We start from the raw sequence: 25029 nt of genomic DNA, 5'->3' as shown, positions 1-25029 counted from the left end.
TAAATACAAAGTAGAAATCTCTTCTAGGCAACCTTTGGACGAGATTGCTACTTTATGTACATTCGACCTACCTTAACTTATTAGCATTATTTGAAGTAATCCCCAATACAGGATTCAATCCGAAACATTGTCCAATTAGGACAGATAGTTTCATTGCTTTTAGGAAAGTTACATTCTCATCCGTACACGGTATAGGAGAAGCAATATACTCTCTTGTTTGTATTCTTGGTGAAACTGAAACAAATTAAATACTTACTTTACAATAAATAGCACAACCGAGCCGTGGTAGCCCAGTTTGTAGAACGCTTGCCTCTCACTTTGAGCTCGCAGGTTCGAATCCAGTACAGGGCTGAACCAATGATTGTCGGATTTTTTTTCAAATAAATTCATTTCAGCTGCTGAGGGCGAGTGTATACAATAAGCAAATTTAAAACTCACTCACAATTAAATAAAAAATCATCCGAGCTGCTTTTTAGTTTCCCCGCCTTTGAATTTATGTTTCCATGAAATGTAACGGTCATCGTGTTTTTGTTCTTCCGTGCCAAACTGAAATTTTATAAATATTCTTAATTAAGAACTTTTCAACTGTCTTCAGCGCTTTAACGGTAGTCCAGTGGTTGAGCGTTGGACTCACGATCCGGATGTCCCGAGTTGGAATCCCGGTGGGGACATATCACAAAAATCACTTTGTGATCCCTAGTTTGGTTAAGACGTAACAGGCTGATCGCTTGATTGTCCAAAAAGTAAGATGATCCGTGCTTCGGAAGACACGTTAACCCGTTTTATTGTTATATATGACAGAGACTTTTGGCGGCTCAATAATAACCCTGACACCAGGGTTGATGAGGTTGGTATTCCACCTCACAAACCACACGATAAGAAGAAGATTGATACATATTATTGCAGTGTCACGCCATTTCAGATTAGTGAATAGGTAGGTACCTAGTTTAAATTTTTACGAGGGCACCTCATAATGAGAATAAAAATGGGTAATGAAACATAAAAAATAAACTTAAAAAGCAGTATTAAAGGTGTTTAGTCTTTCATTTGTTGTAATTTCTATGAGACTTATAAAAACATAGGTAAGACTCTTTATTATAAGGTTAAGTTTTATGACAATAATACAAGCACTTAATTTCATGCAATATACATTTTTATCGACTTATAAAAGACAAGAGTACTCGACCTTTCTTGACTGTTTTAAAGATAAATTATAAAATGCTGATCTACAAATAGGAGCATTATTCGTTATGACTTATTTTCTGTTTTGATTAAGTTTGACCGTTTTTATTAATGAGGTCGCACGTCAGTAGATAATTGTTTATAAGATTTTTGTTTTGACTTTTCGTAAAATAGCCTATTCTGAGTCCAACGTTAAGATTCTAAACAATATTTTAAAAGATTTTGAACACTAATTTTTCAAATAATTATAAGTAAGTAGGTCAATAAACAACCCGCAGTGGAGCAACGTAGTGGAGTATACTACATACCTCTCCGGTTGACTGAGAGAAAGTCTGTGCCTAGCAGTGGCACGTGTGTTATATGTTATAAAAATACCTTAAATTTTAACAAAAAATAAATAAAATGTTCGGAATTAATCCACTGCACATTTCATGAAACCTAATAAATTCCTACATTTTGTATATAATATTTTACTTACCTACTCCACTTGGCGGGTGTCATTAAAATTTATGAACTAGCTGGAAGTTTAAATTCCATGTTTTTCAGTTTATGAACGGCGGTGATTGACGGCGCTAATGGTTTTTGAATGTTCTCTTTAAAACTGCAATATTCATTTAGTTTTTCATTCATAAATAATGCGACAAATGTTCTGAGTTGATAGTTTTAAGCACTTCTTCTACAAAAGTAATTCCTTGCAATTTATTTCAATTCGGATAAAAAATATGACTTGGATTTCCGCGGCAGTCCTTACCGACTTCTGACTTGGATGGGGTTCGAACCCGCAGTTTATGTAATAGAGATCGATAAATTCGCACAAAGTAAGGTACGCTGACACTTCATATAATCTTTATACTTACGTAGCATCCATTTTTTCATTAGGCAATTGATTCTCTAATGTCGTATATAACAGCATTTAAAACGTAACAGTCAACCTCGGTTGTCACATGCGAGCTAGAAAAAATGCTATTAAAGGCAACCGCATTGCTATTTTTCTTATGCGTCCTACCATTAGAACATTCTAGTACAACCACAAGGGTTGCTTTCCAAACTACTCCGCTCGATTTTCAAAGTAGTCAGAAATACCACAAAAGGAGTAAAATTCTAGCTGGTCGTTTAGCAAAAGTAAATTTTGTCCCATTTCCACTGGATTTCAATGTTTGGTTACTGCAATCCGCTGTCGTCGGTGACTTGTTTACATTGTCACCGAACTTACAAAATCACTGCACATTTCGACTGTGTGCACTAGCCGTATTTGTTTTAGTGCCCGGTACTTTAAATGCTTGGTTGGGCAACGCCTATTTCCCATCAGGGTAAGCAGAGACTATGGAATTCTCGTGCTTCCTCCACATTGACCAATTGTTTCATACACGCACGCTGCGTTTAAAGTAGATCCTACTAAACCTATTCTTTCAGACATCTTCAATTAGGTCAATGTACGTCAAATTCAAACTCAAAAATTTCTATACTCAGTAGGTGACATAGTTACACTTTGAGTGGTAATTTTTTTACATATCGAATGTCTCATTCGCATAATACTGCAGCTTCTCACAACCTGTATGGGCGGGGAAAACCACGGCACAGGGCTCTAGACGTTCTGTAAAAAAAACATAAAATATTGTTATACAATTTACACATTTGGCTGCCTAATATCGCCCTTCTAGGTCTTCCTCTGTCAGCCCTACCAACCACATTGGATTTATGTACCGCTACACTTGGGATAAATTACACAAAATACACTGGTTAATACAATACGAGTGTAAGTGTCGTCGTAACGAATACTAAAGGGGATGATTCAGACCATGACTCTGAGTTCGCAAAAGTAAAAAAAAATAAATAAATTAGTAAACAAAAAAAAACTAATTTTGCCGCCGATTTTGTATGTTTCAAGGTAGAAAGCTAAAAATTGGCATGCGGACTACTTTTGACTAACAAAAAAATAGTGCATCATTTTTTTTTAAATCGGCCACTAATCCGTTCAAAGAAGGGCGGGGGGGTATTTTATATGGGATTTTTCGCAGTTTTCAAGGTAGGAAGCTAACAATTGGTACATAAATAAAGGGGAACCGTGTTACCCCGAATTTAAAGCGAGCTACGCCGCGGACCAAAGCTAGTATATTATAGATTGTATAGATTGACATCGATGCTTGACACTATGTCCAGATCATTAGGCATCTATTGATTAATCTAAACCAGCAATCACCAAAAGGAATCAATACAATTTACTTTAAATACGGAACATCAATCAATCAATCAACAGTAATCAATCTCAATTAAATAATTTGATCAATTCCGTGAGTGCCTCATAATTAGATTAATCTTTGTCATTAATATTAAGGTTCACGACAGAATTTAGTAAGTTCACAAATAGGCGCATCAGTATACATTTTAATATTATGAGTTTTAAAGAGGACTTTAGAAATGATGCTATTAAAGGAAGGCGCATTGCTGTCTTTCTTATACCTCCTACCAGTAAAATTTACTTCTGCAAGGTATGTTTTAAAAAATATATCTTATGGGTCATGAGTCTTATCTGGAGTTTTCCCAACAGAGTATAAGAATTAGAGCGAAAAAGATAACCATTACAAAATATAACAATGGCCCCAATTCCTGCAGAAACCTCCTAATTTTACTTTAAGTTATACCTGTCATTTTCTTATCCGCCGAAAAGGAAAGGGACGGATGATTGACAGCTCTTAATTTTAGGAAGAATGAGTAAATGAAGTACCCGTGCAAATCAAAAAGGTATTTCGCTGGTATGTAAACCGTTTGACATGTGCTGTCAACTTATTTCTGTCGGGTTATTAGCCAATGCATTTTTATACGGTTGTTTTAGATTTGTGCTTAAAATTGACGTGTGTTACATAAATTTTATGCTTGTAGATTACCCGTCCCTTTCCTTTTCGGCGGATAAGAAAATGACAGATATAACTTAAAATAAAATTAGATGGTGTTTACAGGAATTAGCACCATTGTACCTATCTATTTCTAAATAAATTCTATCTAAAATTAATGTCAAAATGGCGGTACCAATTACTTACTTAGTGTTGAAATTGCATATTGCTAGATATAGTACTCATCCAGTACTATTAGGTACCTAAATTTAAAAATCTAGTACCTTTCTCATTCAAAAGATATACATTTATTAAATTTTAAAATTATTTATTAAATTTATTATAGGTAATTAGATACAATTTAGCTTGAAGCTCAAATATTTATACATACGTTTAAATACAGCTTGTTTATTTCTATTAGTAAGGCGGTATGGTGAGTGGATTTGATTTTTGTACAATCAGCAGGCTTAGCACCGTAAGCGTGCGACTTTTTCTCGCCTCGACATACGTCACCCGTCACTCTCTCACAGTACTGCACAGAAAGAGACAGATGATCCCTGTCGCAGCGAGAAAGAGTCGCGTGCTTACGGTGCTAAGCCCGCTGAGCTATATCTTAAGCTCTTCAGTTTTAAGTTCATAAATAAACGTCATCCTCTATTAGGAAGCCTGTTGACATACAACTCTGCTTCCTAGATAAACTTATCATTTTCCCGATTTATCTTACCCTATAATCATAACACGTACAAAAAAGATCAATATAACAATAATAAAATTGATGACTATGTATTTGTGACATCGACATGTTATCACTTGTTAGGTATCTAGAACTGTCAGCATATTTTGTTTGTACTGGCTAACAATGAATATCCGGTAAACATTCGGAAACCATTAGTGGAGTCAATCACACAGGTGCTTCGTACAAAATTATAGTGAAAGAGGAATTTTTAATAGTTTAACTTGGTCAGGTGAAAGCATTCAACGCTTGATAGGTATTTGTTTGAAACACATAATAACGGGTTCTTACCGCGTTTAAATGGGGATATGAGACTCCAGTCAGTCAGTGTGGGAGAGTCTCATATCCCCATTTAAACGCGGTAAGAACCCGTTATTATGTGTTTTAATTATGATAATAACCGCGTAAACTTAAAACAAGGTATTTGTTTGGCCAAGTAAAGAATGGAATGTGAGGGAACTCTAAGAAAATGTTACAGGTAGGTTTTGTTATGTAGTTGCCTTACCCTTTGAAATAAGGTTTATTTTAGTAACAGTGCCACTCAGCGTGCGATGACGATTGATTATTGTATGGTAGATATTTTCTATTCAATGCTTATCAACCCTCTTCCGGTCGCTTTTCTTCAACAAATCCCTCTTAGAGAATGCCCTGAGCCAAGGTTCGCGCTCACTTTAACACTTTCGTGTCCTTTGTAGTAGCGTATTATATAGGGTGTTAGTGACATCGTAACGAAAACTTTGAGGGGTGGTTCAGGCCATGATTCTGAGTTGATATCAAGTAGAAATTTCCGTCGCAAAAGTATGGATTGGAAAATAATTAAAAAGAAAAGAAAAATTTTCATGAATTTTTTGACACGAAATTCCACTTGATATCAACTCAGAATCATGGTCTGAACCATCCCCTTCAGTATTCGTTACGGTGTCACTAACACCCATACCTACTTATATGGCTACCGTATGTACTTGTACGGGGTGTAAGTGTCATCGTAACGAATACTGAGAGGGATGATTCATCTGATTATACTGAGTTAATATCAAGTGGAATTTTCCATCGCAAAAGTATAGAATTGAAAATAATTTAAAAAAACTAAAACAAAAATCATGAATTTTGCGACGGAAAATTCCACTTGATTTTAACTCAGAATCATGGTCTGAATCAACCCCCTCAGTATTCGTTACGATGTCACTAACACCCAGTATAGGGAGTTAGTGACATCGTAGCAAATACTGAGGGGGATGATTCAGACCATGATTCTAAGTTGATTCCTGATGGAAAATTCATGAAAATTTTAGTGTTTTGTATGTTTTTTGTGTGTTTGTCCCGGAATGATTTTAGCTTCAATAGCTGAAACCGATAGTTTTGCGATGGTCGTACCTACGTACTAGGTTTCGAAACATGGAAATAGTGCTTCGTCCACACTGACACACTGGACGTAAGCTGCTTATAACGTCAATAGTACGGGAGCGGACCGTGATCTAGACACGCGGTAGCGTGTCAAGCCAAGTTCAAGAAATAGAACTGGCGGAGCCGCACCGTGTGTAATATTACACGAACCATTTGGAGCCACTTTAAGCCCCTCATAAATCAAAAACTATTTCACATAAACGTATCAAATTTGGCTCATATATAAAAGCTAGCCACGTCAGACCTTAGGCTACAATACATTATCTTATGTTATAAGATGATAATGTTATACTGTTACTTATAAATAAATTTCAGGACTGACCACTGAACTCGGCACCCATTTAGATCTCACTTCTTTTGTCGTTGAAGTCAACAACCAAGGCATTTATCATAATATTGAACTTGGCTCTCATTTCACATTTATGTTTTTGACTGGTATATACTACATCTTCGACTAGTTTATAGTTGTCACTATTTGAATAGGCTTTCGAAAAAAATAGGGTTGCCTCACCTGGTCCTGTAGCGTTTTGTGTAGGAGACAAAACTGCGATACAGTTTACCGTTCCGTTTCCAAATATAGATACAGAATTGGCACGCTGTGTTGCTATATCGTTTTTATTCATAAGTTCATTTTTTATTTATCGTAGGTGACATATTATAACATATTCGCCTCCGAAAGACACTTGTCATTTAAAGTTTATTTATTTATTTATATAAAAGGTAACAATCATGATATGACAAAATACATTGTCAATTTTTAAGTCCCAATAAATATGTTACACAGAAAATATCATTAATTTACATTTTGTTACTATAGTGGAAACATTGTTGACTGTTTAGATCATCATCATTGTCATCAGGCCCCATACATCTTGTCTCTTTAGTTCATTGTAGGCATTTATTCTTCTTCTATCGTGTGGGTTGTGAGGTAGATTACCAAACTTATCAACCTTGGTGTCGGGGTTATTACTGAGCCGCCACAAGCCCTAGACATGGCCCTTGTAAAACTACTTACTTACATCAGTAAGTAAAAACCGGCACCAACGGCTTCACGTGCCTTCGAAGCACGAATCATCTTACTTTCGATCAATCAGGCGATCAGCCTGTGATGTTCTAAACAAACTAAAAATAACATACATACATACATACATACATAAACTCACGCCCGTAATCCCAAATGGGGTGGGCAGAGCCACAAGTAATCAAAGACAACTTGCAGCCACTGTTGATACGAAGTCCTAAGATGGATATGATGAACCTTATGGTGACAAACTAAAAATAACTATGCTTATTATAGGTTAGTACCTTCTCTTGTCTACGGATTGATAATATGTATTTTGTTTACAGTTTAACAACTCGATATGAAACGAGGTAGTGATTACGATCAACTCGTTTGCCATGTCGGTCGTGACAATCAGTCATAATAATATGAATTTAGGTGATAAGCTCAAAAGTACCAAAAACGAGCTGTTGTATAATGGTAAGTGTATAATAAATATGTAATGTTAATATTCGCAATGTTGTTCAGGTTCGCAATTCGGCAGTTAATTTTATCGACACATGAATACAGTACATTTTGGGCGGCCTTATTGCTCTAGAGAAAATTCTTCCAGGCAACCACTACCAGGAACTAATCATTTAAACTAAAGTTAATAATATAGTAAATTTAAATAATAAATATTTATTACTAAAAATTTAATCGAAAGAAACTATAATAACAAAATTTATTGTTTAATACTTCAGAAATTTGAAATATTGTTGAATAATCAAACATACAAAAAATCATTCATTTTGCAGTACCTCCAAAGACAATACACGGGGAATACGTTGCTCCTATAAAGACGGGCATTTTGCCACGAGCTACTTTCCAGAAAGCAATGAAACTTACGATATTGATTGGACAATGTTTTGGATTGAACCCTGTTCTGGGCATAAGCGAAACTGATGCTCGAAAGCTAAGGTGAGTACTATTTATTTACTTTCGGCGTCTCAATATTAACACTGACACCAGGCTTGATGAGGTTGGTAATTCACCTGACAACCCACACGAGAGAAGAAGAATATTGAAACTATCAACCAAACATGACGTCAAACTCATAAAATCGAATATTGTGGTGGTGTTGGCAGTAGCGGGTATTTAGAGTAATATAGAGTAATAATTTAAAAACTCCCAAATCCCAGATGACTGTGTAAGTAAAAAATAATCACTTGTTTCAGGTTCAAAATATTATCTGGAAGATTTTTATATAGTTTTATTTCCATAATAGGACAGATTTGGCTCCTCAGCATGTGTTTCCTCAAACTCGCTAAAGAGTCTAACGCTGACTTATCCGCAAATAGTAAGTACGTTTCTTATTACACAGTCAATAAATTGTCTAGGATAAATAGATACGAGGATCTGATGAGCGCTGCAGATAGCGCTATACTTATTGCCAAGTTTTAGGCCGATACTATTTAGTTTGCCATCGACACGATAAAAAGAAAAGAATAGTCTAAACCTTCTAGCAAACAAAACCGCATGCAAATCTATTAACTTCAAATCAAGTAGCTAAATACTTTATTGCACGCAAACAGAACATACACAACTTTAAACAATAAATAACTTCAGTACAAATGCGCGACTTTATTGCGTTGAAGCAATTTCTTGAATGGTTGTTTTAATCCGAACACACATAGCACAGACATAATTTTATATTGTGTCACAGATTAATCGTTAATCCTATGACTACTATCATCGTATACTAGAAACAAAATACCTGATGCCTACATTGAAATATACACATACAAGATGTTAGCGACGTCGTATGATTCAAATCAAGATTCTGCGTTGATATCAAGTGGAATTTTCCGTCGCAAAAGTATGGAACTGCAAACAATTAAAAGAACTTTAAAATATTCATTCATTTTCCGGTAGGAGTCACCTCCCCTCAGTATTCGTTACGGTGTCACTTATACACTCGTGGCGCTTTGTAGGTACTTAGGAATTAATATCAAATTAAATTTTCCATTGCAAAAGTATAGAAATGAAAATAATTTAAGAAACACAAAATAAACATGAATTTTGCGACGGAAAATTCCACTTGATATTAACTCAGAATCATAGTCTGAATCATCCCACTCAGTATTCGTTGCGATGTCACTAACACCAATTATAGTACCTGCTACATTCCTTTATGTTATAATGAAAACTAAATACATTTCAGCCTCTATAATATTCTACGGAACAAATTGCACGACGACAATCATTTTCCTCCGAATAGCAATGAAATGGCCCAAACTTTGTCAGCATATCTGCAGAATGGAAGCAGCTGATCCAAGCATAGATGGTGCACTTATAAAGAAATGTAACATATCATGCATTGTGGTACTATCGTTGGCAGCTAGTAAGTACTTCGATAATTCAAAGGTACATCCATCGCAATATAAACAAATTATCTACCCACGCCACACCAAGCTTCCAGTTAGACCAACTTGATAGGTAGTGAGCCGTATCGTCGCCTGTAATCGTCGAGCCAACTGAGTGAACCTACTCGTAAGTAGGTAAATTCTAAAAATACGGTAACTTATTTCAACTTTAATAATTCCCGACTTATCGCCCATTATTCCTTAATGGACAATTTTTCAGATTGAATCCCTTGTTTGAGGCCTATACGAGTACTCCTCTATTTTTTTCGGACTTAAGTATATCGTGTCAATGAATGATGACTGATTTTTCATCTTTTGAACGCTTGCCTCAAAGTGACAACTTTGAGGTCGCAGCATCGAATCCAACACAGGCCTAAACCAATGATTGTCGAATTTGTTTTTGAAATCGTGTTTGGATCATAACTGACTATCACGTGCTCAACAGTGAAGAAAAACATCATAAGGAAACCCACATTCCCAAGAAATACATTTTCGGAGGTATGTGACCTAACCTGAATTGGGCTGGTTTTCCTTTCGCAGGTTAGAAGGTCAGACAGACAGTTGCTTCTGTAAAAAGCCGAACCTGTCATATATTTAGGTTAGGTAAGCGGACTCCGTAAAAAACGGGATAATGCTAGGGAGATGATGATGATGAATAGTGAAGGAAAATCGTCAAGAAAAATTTTCGTTCCAAGATTTCAAAGTTCTTTTAGAGGAAGGCCCTAAAATATTTTCATTTTGTTTTCAGTTGGTAAAAAGAATGCCACAAAGCCATTATTTGGGTTTACTGTCTCCTTGCTTTGACTTTTATGATACATCTTTGTGCGTCTAATAATCTATCTTCATACCTTCCAGTGGAACATGTTTTAGCTGATGTGTCTGGGATAGCGCTAGCAATAGATTGTCAGCCGGATAGAAATTTGTATGAAGCTTTCATACTGCAAAGTTTTCCCTGGATTTGGACGTTTTTTAACTACAATCCTGTTTTAGGATTCTTTGCACAAGTGAGTGCTTATTAGACTACATTATATATGAAAACATTAGGTCCCGGGTTCGAATCCCGGTGGTTACAAAACACAAAAATCACTTTGTGATCCCTAGTTTGGTTAAGACATTACAGGCTGATCACCTGATTGTCCAAAAAGTAAAAAGATCCGTGCTTCGGAAGGCACGTTAAGCCGTTCAGTACGTAGTCGTTACATGAGTCATGTCAGGGGCCTATGGCGGCTCAATAATAACTCTGACACCAGGGTTGATGGGGTTGGTAATTACCAGTTATTATTATTAGCTGAATAAATTCACCTCACAATCCATACTATAGAGTAAAAAGCTGATATACTTACTGAATATAAATTTCTATCGCTTTAACCGCTATCAAGTCAAAAGTGTCATGTGAAAAAATCCACGTATCTACTTGTAGAATATCCAGATGATCAAATAGCTTTAAAACACTGTCGACGTTATTGGTTAATTAAAAATACAAAAATAATTCTATTTTTAAAACATTTGAAGTAAAAGATGATAATGTAAAATAAATAAGTCAATACATTTTTTCATCTTCGTTTACGTTTTCAGGTTATAAATTTTCAATGCACATTCAATTGGAACTTTTCTGATATATTCGTTATTTGCATCAGTTGGTATCTGACAGCGAGGCTTCAACAAATTAACGAAAGGGTCGTTGCTATGAAAGGAAAGGTAAGTAAGTAATTAAATAATGACAATAGACTATACTTTTCGGACTAAGAGATGTTTTGTCACAGTTCCCCCTGTTCAAAACTGTCTTAAAATTTATACGTAGGTCTATAGAATGATTGTGGAAAGATTAATTTTGGTCGTACACAATTGAAATATTCTTATTCAGCAGTTAGAAAAACACACTTATTTTGCAGATTGTACCTGCGTCATTTTGGCGTACAGTTCGCGAAGACTACAGTAAAGCCACCGACCTCGTGAGGAGGGTTGATGACGTCATCAACTGTGTCATTTTCATCTCCTTTGCCAACAACCTCTTCTTTATCTGCCTGCAGTTGCTTCATACTCTTGAGTATCTAATTATAATTATTTTTCTTTTTATTTTTCATCGATTTTCAAATTATTACATATTTGCTTACCGTTAATTAATCGATAAAACACAACTGTATAAAATAGTACCTACGTCGCGCCAATAGATGGCGTTAGAGTAGGCTATTAGAACGCGCTATCGACATTGTAATAGATTCTAATTAGAAGATTACATCTCTAAATATATAAAAGGATAAACTGACTGACTGACATATCAACGCACAGCCGAAGCGGCTAAACGTAGGCACTTGAAATTTGGAAGGGACGTAGCTTAGGTACCGTAGAGATGCACTAAGAAAGGAATTCCCGGAATTCCTATGGGAACGGGAATTAGCAGGAAAATCCTTTTGTATGAAAAATCTAAACTGCTTAAGTTAGATGCTTGAAATTTGGCATGCAGGTACCATAGTAAACTTAAAGCTTAGTTGCAACAGGATATTGCAAAATTCCCACGGAAACGGGAGTTAGCGGGAAAAAACATTTGTATGAAGAAAATCTAAACTGCATAAGTTAGATGCATGAAATTTAACATGCACTCCCCCACACACAAAGATCTCTCTTTTATAACACGCCACGCGGACGAAGTCGCGGGCAAAAGCTAGTACATTATGTATATGGCACACGTCATACCTACGAAATCTTGCTGCATACCACACACTTGTCTTTAATTTCAGGGAAGGAATCAAAACTACACCTGCGTGTCACCAGAATTTGGATGGCAGGTAGTTTTACATTTAATTATTTAACTTCTGTTACATAATAAAGTATACAAAGAATATAACTTACTACGTTTACTGATTCTACTTCTGAGTTCTTCAATTGCTAAGTATTGAAAAAATCGAATAATGTTAAAAAAGTTGCATAACTATACAGTATTTCAATAGCTTTCTTTTTCTGTACTTATCTTTAATTATTCCATCTTAACAATTTTCCATTATACTATTTAATTTCTGTTGCATAATAAAGTATTATATTATAAAGAATATAACTTACTACGTTTAATGATACTACTTTTGAGTTCTTCAATTGCTAAGTATTGAAAAATCGAATAATGTTAAAAAAAGTTGCATAATTATACAGTATTTCAATAGCTTTCTTTTTTCTGTACTTATCTTAATTATTCCATCTTAAAGTGGCCACAGATAATTGTTCTATCAGTTATTTGTTATAGTTTGACATTTGAAATCTAGATATTGGATGTTGAGATTCTTGAAAGATTATTTATTAACACTTCAACTAATTTCAATACTTATCTATCTAACTGTTTCAGGCCGTTCCGCGGATATGAGCAAGCAGCCTACTTTGTATTTTCATTAGTATTCCTCATGTCGAGGTCATTGGCTGTATCTTTGATTGCCGCTCAAGTGCACAGTGCTAGTTTGGAACCAGCTAAGTCATTGTACGATGTTCCTTCTGCTTCTTATAATGTTGAGGTAAAGTTTTTAAATACCTCATAATATTTCTTTTATTTTATTTACGTGTCACCTGATCAACCGTTTTCGCGCGAAATTTGAATTTAATGAAGAAAAATATATTTTTTTTCTATCACGTAAAGATTTTTCGGGAATATAAAATATTTTAAGAAGTAAAAAATAGGCATTTGTATTTTTTAAATTCGTATCCGCAGACTGTCAAGTAGCCAATTGAAATTGTTTTTTGTTACAATTTAGGATTGTATTTTTTTTTTCAAGTTTTACAAAAAGTTTGTAAAACAAACAAAATTATCGCTTTTTAGATAATTAAAGAACAGTTTTAAAACTTATTCATTAGAGATTTTTTCCTCATCGAAAATGTTCCTCTGATGAAGAAGAAATATTATATATTTTTCGTATTTATCTTTTCAGGTTCAAAGGTTCTTAGATCAAATACACGGCGATACAGTAGCACTAAGTGGTCTTCAGTTTTTCAAAGTAAAGCGGGGATTGGTTTTAACCGTAAGTTGATATGTAATTTACATTTTAATCAATACATACATTAACTCACGCGCGTAATCCCTAATGGAGTGAGTACAGCAACAAGTAATCAAATACGACTTGCAACTACTATTGATACGATGTCCTAAGCTGGACATGATGAAGCTTATGGTGATAAGGGATCAGCTTATAGCTTATAACATTAGTCTTTCATGTCAGAAAGGACCATCCCCTCTATCGGATATTACGACATGGCCGGGAAGACAAGTAGTTAAACGCGTTTTATGTTTTTAGACACCCCCAGAACAGCAACATTTTAATCAATAAAACATAAATACATATATACATTGCGTTCAAATGCTTATCACTGTGGGAAATAGACATGACGATAAGCGTCTAGGCATAATAAACATTAATAGAGTACCTACGGGATTATGTTATCTCTAACCTGATCGATTTTTAACATTGGCTGTACACACGATCATTTTGAAAGAAACGTTTATTATTTATGGACACCACAGTAACAAATATAAACACATCAAGGTATAACACATAACTTAAAATTAAAACACGTATTAAAAACAACTTACACAAGAGAGTACAAATAAATATATAGACAGTTAACATTAAAATAAATTGTAATCGTGTATATGAACTGATAATCAATGGTGTTGGTGTCCTTTATAAAAGGGTCTTACTCAGCATAAGCCGCGCTACGGCGCTGGTATTCAGAGTCAAGGCGCTAGTATTCTGAGCCACGGCGCTGGTATTCTGAGCTACGGCGCTGGTATTCTGAGCCACGGCGCTGGTATTCTGAGCAATTAACATGAACATAGCGTAACTTAACAAATAATTTGATCATTTTTCAGATTGCCGGCACTATTGTAACATACGAGTTGGTACTGATGCAGTTCACGGGTGTAACTCCAACAGGGACTCCGCCGAATTTCCCACAACCAATCATTCCTATATTTAGTACTCCTAAGCCTTAGACTGTCACGGTGTCTTCTTCTTAAATAAGTATTATTAGTTACGAATATTGTGTTTATTTCATCTTAATCAGCGGGCACGAAAATCGCGCCACTCGGGGCTCTGTTTCCATGCCGCGCGGGCTGATATAACTAAGCATCAGATTCATAGTAAAAACACAGTAATAGCAAACAATGCATTTATGCAGTTAATGTGTAACACCAAAGTTTTTACATATTGTTTTTGCTGTTATGCTGTATATTTCTGCAAGATTGTAGTGAGGTTGATCGTGGTCTAGAAAAATAAGAAGTTATTAGTGTCATTCTAAGTATTTTAGTGTAATAATAAATATTGTAATAATCAATATTTTTATTTTATTCAGAATCAGAATCATTTATTCATCGTAATTATCATAGATAAACTTGTTGAAGGTCAATGTAACATTTTTGAATTTACGTCATTTCGCAAGGTGTTATTTCTGAGGAGAAGAAATGACAAGAATTTGCATATATTTTCATTTTTAAGTCTATAATAATACCTACTACATCATCATCATCATCAGCCGTATGACGCCCACTGCCTACTACATACTTACTGCTATTTAAACATTATATTTTTTTCTAACTGTACCTGCACCTATTTGTACTTTTATTTTAAATATGAGTTAGAGAACAAGGTGTCCATTCAAAAACAAATTCAAATTGTTAGTCCTAACGAAATGTATGACTGAAATCTTATCAGATTTCTTCTGAATCTTGTTAGAACATTACGTTTCCCCAGTGTTTGTGAATAGGTCTGACGAATAAATACAGTATTTGGTGAAATGTAAACGAACAGCTCGGAAGCTCATGTTCTTAAACAAATATAAACAATGCAGGTTCCGCCTGTATATTTGTAGTTTCAACAAGGATTGTTTATTGTTTCATAACGTCGTAATAGTACCTATGTGAACAAACTTTTCCGAAAAAGAACTATTTTTCTATTTAAAAGCGTTTTATGTACTTATACTCACGCGTTTAAATGTTTGAAAACATTCTTGGTTGATTACCCAAAATTCGCACCAAACATTTCGCTTCATCTTTTATAATTTGTACGGCTAGAGAGAAGAATGCAGTTTCGTTATCGGTGTTCCCTTCAACTTGTAACTTAAGTTCTTTTAATGCGCCTTCTTGGTTAACTTGTTATACTATAGACATTTTCTCTGCTTCTTTAAGAGACAGAATGGTGTCAAGGCTAACCCCATTTGATATTCAAAAATGCATGCATTATGCATGTTGTTTTCAATTTTTACCGTCTAAGAGCCCTAAACGCTTCTTATTTGTTCGATCAGGGAGTAAATGCCATTTAAGGCCACCTTGGCTTTAAACATTTCTTGATGTTCAGATGATACAGAAATGAAAGGTACGATTACCCATCCAACGACTAACCAACCATACATATTTTTTCTTCAATTTGTTGAACGAATTGAATCCCCTCAATCCCAATAAACTTTACCTGCTTTCCAATTTATCTAGCCCTACAATCACAACAACATGACCGTGAACTATGTACAAAAGGGTAAGTAAATTAACAACCTCATACTTGTAGCGTTGGAACAATTAGAGTAAACAGTTGGGAAACCATTAATGCAGTCAATCATAGACATGTGGCCGAAAGTAGAGAACAAAATCGTTTTATTATTGTATAAAATACGTCTATGGACATTACATACATTGAAACTGATAAAACTAGGCGTTGAGTGGGTAATTCAAAAGTAACAGACTGACCGTTCACGCGCGTGAGATTGATTCATTGTGAACGAGCTTGCCTATTTACTTCATCCTTTTCATCAGGGTGGATTTAGGTGAAGAACAACCCCATTTCTTATATCATCATCATCAGCCCATTAACGTCCCCACTGCTGGGGCACGGGCCTTTCCTATGGATGGATAGGGAGATCGGGCCTTAAACCACCACGCGGGCCTAGTGCGGATTGGTGGTTATTAACGACTGCTAATGCAGCCGGGACCAACGGCTTAACGTGCCTTCCGAAGCACGGAGGAGCTCGAGATGAAAACTTTTTTTTTTTTGTGGTCACCCATCCTATGACCGTTCTCTTTTATTTTCTTTCTTTTCCGGTCTTTTTATTTCTTATATATTTACCTTTTAATAAAAGTTTCGTTTATTTATTTGGGAACGTTAAATTGTCAGTTTCGGTGATAGACGCATTAACAATAACGCCGTTTTATGCCTATCATCATGTGTCAAACTTACCACCAATATTTACAGAAAAATCAACGTTAACATTCACTCTCTATGATTGTTCAGTAGGAGTATCATATAGCTTTCAGTAAAAACTCTACCCTAGAGATCTTGAGCATTTTTATTGCAGTTCCGATAAGTTATGTTGTAGCATTTGCAATCAATACGTGCGATGCGTTTATCGTGAATTTTAGTTGTAATATGCAAGTGACCATGTTTAAGAGTAATAAAAGCGAGCCGATGTACAATGGTGAGTTTTACAATAAAAGTTTCTAAAATATCAAACAAAACATTATGACTTTTTTGATCATTATTGGTTGTAGAGATTTGATTATTTACTATTCATGTTCGATGATTAAAAACACGAGTGTCAGTTATTATTATGGTGTTGAGTATTAGTATGTACACTTCATGATAATATGAGCCATAATTTTGCTTTCGATGGCAGATTGATTAAAGATTAAAATTGGTATACCACCGTACCTGCCAATTAAGTTTTCATTGCATGTTACTAATAGTTGTTTTGTACTAGAATGAAAAAATAAATAAAATAATGGACTTAAAATAAACAAGAAAAGTTTATGATTCATAACACTTTTACAATACAATACAAAAACTCTTTATTGCACGTAAAACAAACATTAAAATTACACAATTATAACCAGAAAGGTAGCAGAACAGGCGGCCTTATTGCTAAGATAGCAATCTCTTCCAGGCAACCTTTACTTATACCACCGCAGCATTTAAGTATACTCAAGTAAACTTTTTGGTGTTTTGCATTCATTCGTTTTACAAACGGTAACAATAATATACGTATAGAGTAGTAACATTAAATATTGGAATTAAGATTATTAGTGTTGTGAAACCAAAATCTAAAGACAAGTGACCTTTTGACCTTTTGAAGACCGATTTAAAATAATATTTTGCGAAATATGCAAAAAAAACAAAAAAACAAAAAACAAAAATGCAAATGGCAAGGAATAAGACAAAGAAGATTATTATGCCGATATTGTCGCTGTTTGTTCCAGAAGAATATAATGATGTGAAAGATATAGTGAGTGAAATTGGTAAAGGTAGGTATGTTTGTGATAGTTTGGAGTTTCAGAGAAAATTAATTTTAAAAATGTAACGAAACGATATAAGTAAGGCGAATATTATGGTAGAATTGACAAGAGAAGAACGTACCGCAATTAAATCGTGGAAATTATAAAGAAAAGCTCAGCAAACACGCTTCATGTAATATTCTTATGTTTTCCAGTACCTCCAAATACACTACACGAGGAATACATTGCTCCTTCAAAGAAAACCACTTCACCACCTGCTACTTTCCAAGGAGCAATGAAACTTACAATTTTGATTGGGCAATGTTTTGGATTGAACCCTGTTCTGGGCATTTGCGAAACTGATGCTGGAAAGCTAAGGTAACAGAAAATTGAGATCATCATCAGCCCATTAACGTCCCCACTGCTGGGGCACGGGCCTTCCCTATGGATGGATAGGGAGAGCTAATTCATTTGCTTATGAGTACTACAACGTTATTGCCTGTCGACTCAGCCATTTAACTCTTCAGAATTATAAACAGTTAAAGCATTTCTTTCAATGCTTTGCTTTATAATCTTATAGTCGTAAGTTTGTAACTGCTAGATTTAAATGTTTCATTTAATACATAAATAAATAAACTCTCATCTATTTCCCACCGGGGTCAGCAGAGATTATGGAACTTCATTTGCTTCGATCCTGACATCTTGATTGCTCCACATTCATCAATAGATTCATACACGCACGCCGGTTCAGAGTACGTAAGATCTTACCGAAACTTTTCTAAGGACATCTCCAATTTGGTCAATGTACGTCCTTGTAAGTCTTCTTCTGCCAGCCCTACCACCAACCTTTGCTTTGTATATTGATTTCGTAATCCTATTATCATTTTACATTTGCAGGTTTTTAATATATTCGGCGAGATGTTTATATACTCTAGTTTCCATTGCTGGTCAATTTTGGCTCTTCTGTCTGTGGGTTCTCAAACTTATAAAGGAGACCAACGTGAACTTCTTGGCAAATAGTAAGTAACTTTCTTGTTTTTTTTTTTAAAACGCAGCTACCTTTCCTCGGCTACACAGGTTTTGAAAAGCCGCAGTTTTATGCGGATGAGACGTTTAAGAAAAAAATATGTATATTTGTGTAAAATTTTACGATTCCAAGTGTAATTATGAAGATGACAATGGAGCAGTCAGGTACACAGGATATATTGGTAACTACGTAACCTAATGATAGTCGTGTGCGGAGGATGCGTAACTTCCATCATTCGAATCCCGGCTTGGACTTTAAACCACTAAATTCGACTTTATGATTTGAATAATACATTATGGATATCACGTGGTTTCCAGTGTGGCGGACCCAACTAGTTAGCCAGCTAGTTCCGCCCACATGCAACAGATCGCGCCTCATTAAATAATGCAGTCTTGAAGCAGTCTTGAAACGCGCTATCGACGTTTACACAACGAGACGCAGTATATACAACTTCTATCATGACACCGTTGGATCGTCGATCCCACGTCGGTCATACTATCAACTTGTGACTGGCGGGGTACTATGCTCAGTTCGGTTAAAAAAAAACATCCTTTGGCGGCAGCACACCTTCGCAGCCAAACCAGGATTTGTGCCAGGTTTAAGGCAATAGGCTCGCCCCTATTCCATGGAACTTAAAAATACCTGGCAATGTGTGGATCTATGTAGTATATACCTCCCACTTACCCCTTTGGGGATATAGGCGTATCTCTATTTGATATTACTAGCCAACATTGTAAATATTTCAGGTTCCGTTGTGTTCTACGGAACAAATTGCCTCACAACGATACTTTTCCTTCGAATGGCAATGAAGTGGCCCCAACTTTGCCAACATATATGCAGAATAGAAGCAGCTGATCCCAATGTTGACAGTTCACTTGTTAGAAAATGTAACATATCCTGCATTGTGGTACTTTCTTTGGCTGTTGGTAAGTGGTCTGTAACTATTAAAACGCTTTTGATAACGTGCTAAATATTTTTTTCTTCAGTTTTTGTTTTTTACGATTTGGAGCTCCGGTTTTAATTCCCGATGAGGACATTGTCGAAATTGCTTTATGAAACTGCCCTTTGTTAGTTTAAGACATTGCAGGAATCACCTGATTGTCCGAAAGAGTGAGTCGGTACCGTGTTTTGGAAGGCACGTTAAGCCGTTAGTCCAAACATCTTTACCAAGCTGCACTGGAGCAGCATTGTGGATTATGCCATACCCCCTCCGGTTGATTGAAGGGAGGCTTGAATCCAGCAGTAGGGCGTATTAGGATAAGTTTGTTGAATTTAATTACTTATCTAAAATAAACTCACGTTCACGATTTTACAGTGGAACATATCCTAGCTGATGTGAATACGTTATCAATAGTGATGGATTGTCAGCCGAATAAAATGTTATACGAAGCCTTTTTACTAGCGAGCTCTCCAGCGGTCTGGATATTTTCACCCTACAATGCTGTTTTAGGAACGTACGCACAGGTAACTGTGTTGCAGTGTCAATCTTGCTTTCTTTCATTAATGCATGACATTCAATATTAGGGGGAGGGTCTGTTAGATCAATGACCAAAATCTGTGTGATTTTTCCAGGTTTTATTTTATAAACTTTTATTTTTATAATACTTATAAGTATAATTATGTCATACACACATTTAATAATACGTTTTGTTTTTTCAGTTTGTCAACATTCAATGTACATTCAACTGGAACTTTTCTGATGCTTTCATCATTTGCATCAGTTGGTATTTGACTGCGAGGCTTCAACAGGTTAACGAAAGGATCGTTGCTATGAAAGGCAAGGTAATTTTCTTTGCATTATTTCTATTTTTAATTTTGTGAGTGACCAGTACTAATCCACTGCAGCTTAAATGTGAGTGTCTAGGACACTTCCCTCGTGTGGGTTGTGAGACTTACCGACCTCATCAAACCTGGTAACCCTGACATTACTACTTAGGTACTTTTTAGAGCATGATTTTTCCCCAGTCGGATTTGTTTTTATTATAATTTCTAAGTATGTCGTTTCCATATCTCGTGACTATGAGGTCCCGGACTTTTGGAAGGTTGGTTATTCAAGATACAGGTCACGGCTTATTGACCTGTAATTAAATCCACTTATATGTCAAAAAAATTACCTGTCATTCAGTCTCTTCTTCTGTCGGGTAGGTCATAAGGTGGATTACCCACCCCATCAACCCTGGTGTTAGGGTTATTATTGTGCCGTCAAAGTCTATGCAGTTGTTACATAGCTCATGTAACAAATATGGTGACTTATTAGGGATCAGCAGCTGTCATTTATAATTTCAGATTGTTCCTGTATCATTTTGGCGTACCGTTCGTGAAGACTACACCATAGCTACTGATCTCGTGAGGAAGGTCGATGACGTCATCAGTGGAGTAATTTTCCTCTCCTACGCTAACAATCTCTACTCTATTTGTGTACAACTGCTTCATACTCTTGAGTTAGTACTTCCTTACTATTTGCCTACGTATCGTTACCTTATATTGAAAAATTACACTTTTTGAAAAATTACATTCGCATATCACATCAACCTCACTATTGAAGAAATACCTGGGTGGCGGGCAGTGATTTTCCGATCACAAAACAAAACAGCAGCGTCTGTTTGTTGTGTATCGAGAGAAGTGACATGACAGCAGAAGAGTCGCGAACGAATGTGTTTACAAAAATGTTTCCATATTCAAAAATACATTATAGTTTTAAATGTTTTCAACAACCGTAGACATGCTAGTTTTTATCCAGATAAAAATTTGTGGTCTCAATATTTTTCAGATTTAAATTAGTTGAATGAAATCAAGGTTTTGTTGAAATCGTGATTTTTCATGTCAGAATAATAAAATAATCATATTTCTTGAAAAAGCCGCTTGCGTGGTATGTTACGCTTTTAAAGAGAAACATTATGCAATCAATATTTTTATTTACTGATAACGAAAGCAACAAAATATTTAATAAAAAACATATTATTATATTTCATTTTCATTAATTCGTATTTTTTAACCTGTTAAGTATTTGAATAAACAATAATTTTGTCGACTTCTTATTTCATAAAAAAATATATATTTCAGAAGAGGAATCACAGCTGTTCCAGTTTGTCATCAGAACCTAGATATCAGGTAACGTTAATTGAAAAGAAATGCTTGTTTATATAAGAATGATAAATGTGAAGGAAGCAAAAGAAGTAGGTGTCAGGGTCGAAGCAAATGGAATTCCATAGTCTGATTACCCCATAATAGATGTACGTTATTTATGTCATCACTTCACTAATTTAAGAGCCACGCTCTTGTAGGTGTTGCATTCTCCTCCCTACTTTTTAAGGCAAAATAGAGCAGTGGTTTCCCTCTTCCCTTCTGCCCCGTAGCATAGAATAAGGAATATACTACTTATAGAAAAGGAACTCTCCGCTCCCCACCAGCGCCTGAGCTAGATTTACCTCACCCCCCTCGAACATAGTTTAGACTTGAATCGTATGGCGTCAGACGCCACACACACAGATGCGCGTGTGCGATAATGTGAATGTGTAGTGTCTGTGTAAAACGAGGTTGTTTGAATGAAGTGTCCAGGGTGTTCCCGTAGTACGAGCGGAATGGCACCCACTTCTTTTATCGTGTGGATTGTGAGGTGGATCACCAACCCAATCAACCCTGGTGTCAGGGATATTACTGAGCCGCCATAAGCCCCTGACATGACTCATGTAACTACTACATACTTACATCAGTAAGTAATAACCGAGACCAACGGCTTAACGTGCCTTCCGAAGCACGGATCATCTTACTTTTTGGACAATCAGGTGATCAGCATGTCCTAACCAAACTAGGGATAACAAAGTGATATTTGTGATTTGTCCCCACCGGGAATCGAACCAGGGACCTCCGGATCGTGAGCATAATGGTCAACTACTGGACCACGGAGGCCGTTAATGGCACCCAGAGTATCAATGCTCCTTACCACTCATCCACGGGGCTGTCGGAGGAGGTAGGTTTAGGAATTCTTATTAATCTTCTTCTTGATTTCAGACCCTTTCACGGACATGAACAAGCAGTGTACATTCTCTATTCGCTATTGTTCCTCTTAGTGAGGTCAACGGCCATGTCCTTAATTGCCGCCCAAGTACACAGTGCCAGCTTGGAACCAGCTAAGGCGTTGTATGATGTCCCTTCTACTTCTTACTGTATTGAGGTAAGAACATAACACATTTTGGTTTATCATTATATACCTTTACCGATAGGTTGTTTTAATTTTAGGGATATTTCTCTAAAATTCATATTTTCTTCTTTCATCCTTTTTAGAGCGTGATTTTTCCGTAGGCGGGTTTTAGTTATTGAACTTATATTTTTATTATTATTTCGATGTTGTTTGCATATCTCGTGACTATGGAGTCCCGGACTTGTAAGGCGTGCGTGGGGCTAGCTTAGTGTTAGCCTTGTGTGCAATTGCGTTCCCGTATCCCCGCTAGACGGCGGCAAGAAGGAACACCGTTGGGTTTTAGTGGGTATACCGGGTGGCGACACCCGGGGAGTCCCACATAACCACGTCGTCCCCCGGGCGGCGTGGTATGCGTAACGCATTTCCCAACGTAAAAAAAAAGTTGCCAACAATTAAGGCAATTGACAGTGACAGTGATAAAAATGTCCCATACATTTTTATCACTTGACATTAAGGTAACATTTCAATCCCGTATGCTTTTATCATTGTCACTGTCGACTATCATCATTTGCAACTTAAGTAATGCCCTATTCTATTTGCCCTAGTTTTTAACTTGACAGCCTCTTAAACCAGTTTTTGTTTTGGGAATAAGTATATATATATATTTTTACTTTTCATATACATTATATTTACGAGTAGAAGCCCATTTTCATGTAGAGGTTACTTTCAGGTTCAAAGGTTTTTGGATCAAATCCACGGTGATACAGTAGCGTTGACTGGACTCCAATTTTTCAATATAAAACGAGGATTAATTCTCACGGTAAGTTCTTTCTATCTATATACAGTTGTAATCGAAATACGTTCCAAATTTTAAAAAGCTCAGGAAGTAGCGCACCTCAAGTATTAAGGTACTTTTTCGCCATAAGTAGACGTGCTGTGATGCGTTGCTATGGATTCGTTTGATCTTCACCAATAACGATCATTGGTCCATATAATACAGTACTGGTGGAAATACAATTTTATATAGACTGCGTGCTATACATTGTGTTAGTGACATCGTAACGAATACTGAGGGGAATGATTCAGACCATGATTTTGAGTTAATATCAAGTGGAACTTGTGTTTTCTTTAATAATTTTCAATGCTATACTTTTGCGATGAATATAATGGTCGAAGAGTATACACGCTCCATAGCTTAGCATCAGTAGAAACGGTCACATCATTTCGTAGCTTAGCTTTCACATCCTCGCAGCATACCTCCATAACACATCTCTGGGAGAAACCACCTTTAAGGACCCCGGTGTGGAAGAATAATATGGTATTTGACTGGGTCAGAAAGTTAGAAAATGCTAATCTAGAAATAAAAGCCAGTCTAAGATGATCAAAAATCAATATCATTTTACTTTTCGACTTATTTTTGAATTTTGTATATAAATTAATTAACGATATGTAACCATTCAAACTCCTAAGAAAACTTTCGTTTTGACGTTTCGTAAAAAGTATCACGTTTACGAGATTGTAAAGTGACCTATTTCGGCGTGACCGCGAGAATACACTCTCGAATATTATAAAATATACACAGCCTGGTATTTGGCGCTTTTGTATGCTTCAACTCGGCATCTCTCGTCAATCAATTAATTTGTACAATTTTCAGATTGCTGGCACAATCGTCACGTATGAACTGGTGCTCATGCAGTTCACTGGAGTGTCTCCGACGACGACAGTGATGGACTACACCATGATCCCTGTTGCTGTCACACCTGCACCTTGAGTTATTTGGATTTATCCAATTGTACCCGCACGCGTTACGCTACCACGCGCGGCGCGATAAATACCGCGGGTTTCATAACATAACATTATCTCACCACTATATCCCAATTGAGGTAGCCAGAGGTACTTCCATCACAAGATGAACTAAGTAACACCTCATAAAGCTTTCTGTTAGACCAACGTGATAGGCGGTGAGCCATCTATAATGATCAAGCCTATGTTAGTGTAAACTGCGAAACTGATAAATGAAAAACTTAAATCACGGATTTTATTTCGACCAGTAAATGCAGTGAATGCTATCTGAGT

At 36.1% G+C, this 25029-nt stretch overlaps 1 protein-coding gene across 1 annotated transcript; it reads left to right on the top strand.

The window, feature by feature from the left end:
* The first annotated feature begins 8387 nt into the window (after positions 1 to 8387).
* On the top strand, positions 8388 to 24724 carry LOC126382307 (gustatory receptor for sugar taste 64e-like). The gene is made up of 17 exons (XM_050032127.1): positions 8388 to 8489; positions 9354 to 9533; positions 10411 to 10559; positions 11131 to 11253; positions 11448 to 11602; positions 12890 to 13052; positions 13464 to 13553; positions 14402 to 14517; positions 17721 to 17815; positions 18001 to 18163; positions 18683 to 18804; positions 19559 to 19719; positions 20472 to 20594; positions 21099 to 21253; positions 22824 to 22986; positions 23684 to 23773; positions 24608 to 24724. The coding sequence occupies exons 1-17, from the start codon at positions 8438 to 8440 to the stop codon at positions 24722 to 24724; spliced, it is 2217 nt and encodes a 738-aa protein (XP_049888084.1). The 5' UTR covers positions 8388 to 8437.
* The last annotated feature ends 305 nt before the right edge of the window (positions 24725 to 25029 follow it).

Source organism: Pectinophora gossypiella, chromosome 3 (assembly GCF_024362695.1).
Source record: "Pectinophora gossypiella chromosome 3, ilPecGoss1.1, whole genome shotgun sequence".
NCBI classification, from domain to species: domain Eukaryota; kingdom Metazoa; phylum Arthropoda; class Insecta; order Lepidoptera; family Gelechiidae; genus Pectinophora; species Pectinophora gossypiella.
The sequence above is the reverse complement of the archived record's forward strand: the minus strand, read 5'-3'. Positions and strand labels throughout refer to the sequence as shown.

Bases quoted from the DNA above. Each gene is read 5' to 3' on its own strand.
- LOC126382307 (XM_050032127.1), top strand. From the start codon at position 8,438: ATGTGTTTCCTCAAACTCGCTAAAGAGTCTAACGCTGACTTATCCGCA. The intron at 11,254-11,447 runs GTAAGTAAGTAA...CTTATTTTGCAG, and splicing joins TCGTTGCTATGAAAGGAAAG to ATTGTACCTGCGTCATTTTG. The intron at 20,595-21,098 runs GTAATTTTCTTT...TTATAATTTCAG, and splicing joins TCGTTGCTATGAAAGGCAAG to ATTGTTCCTGTATCATTTTG.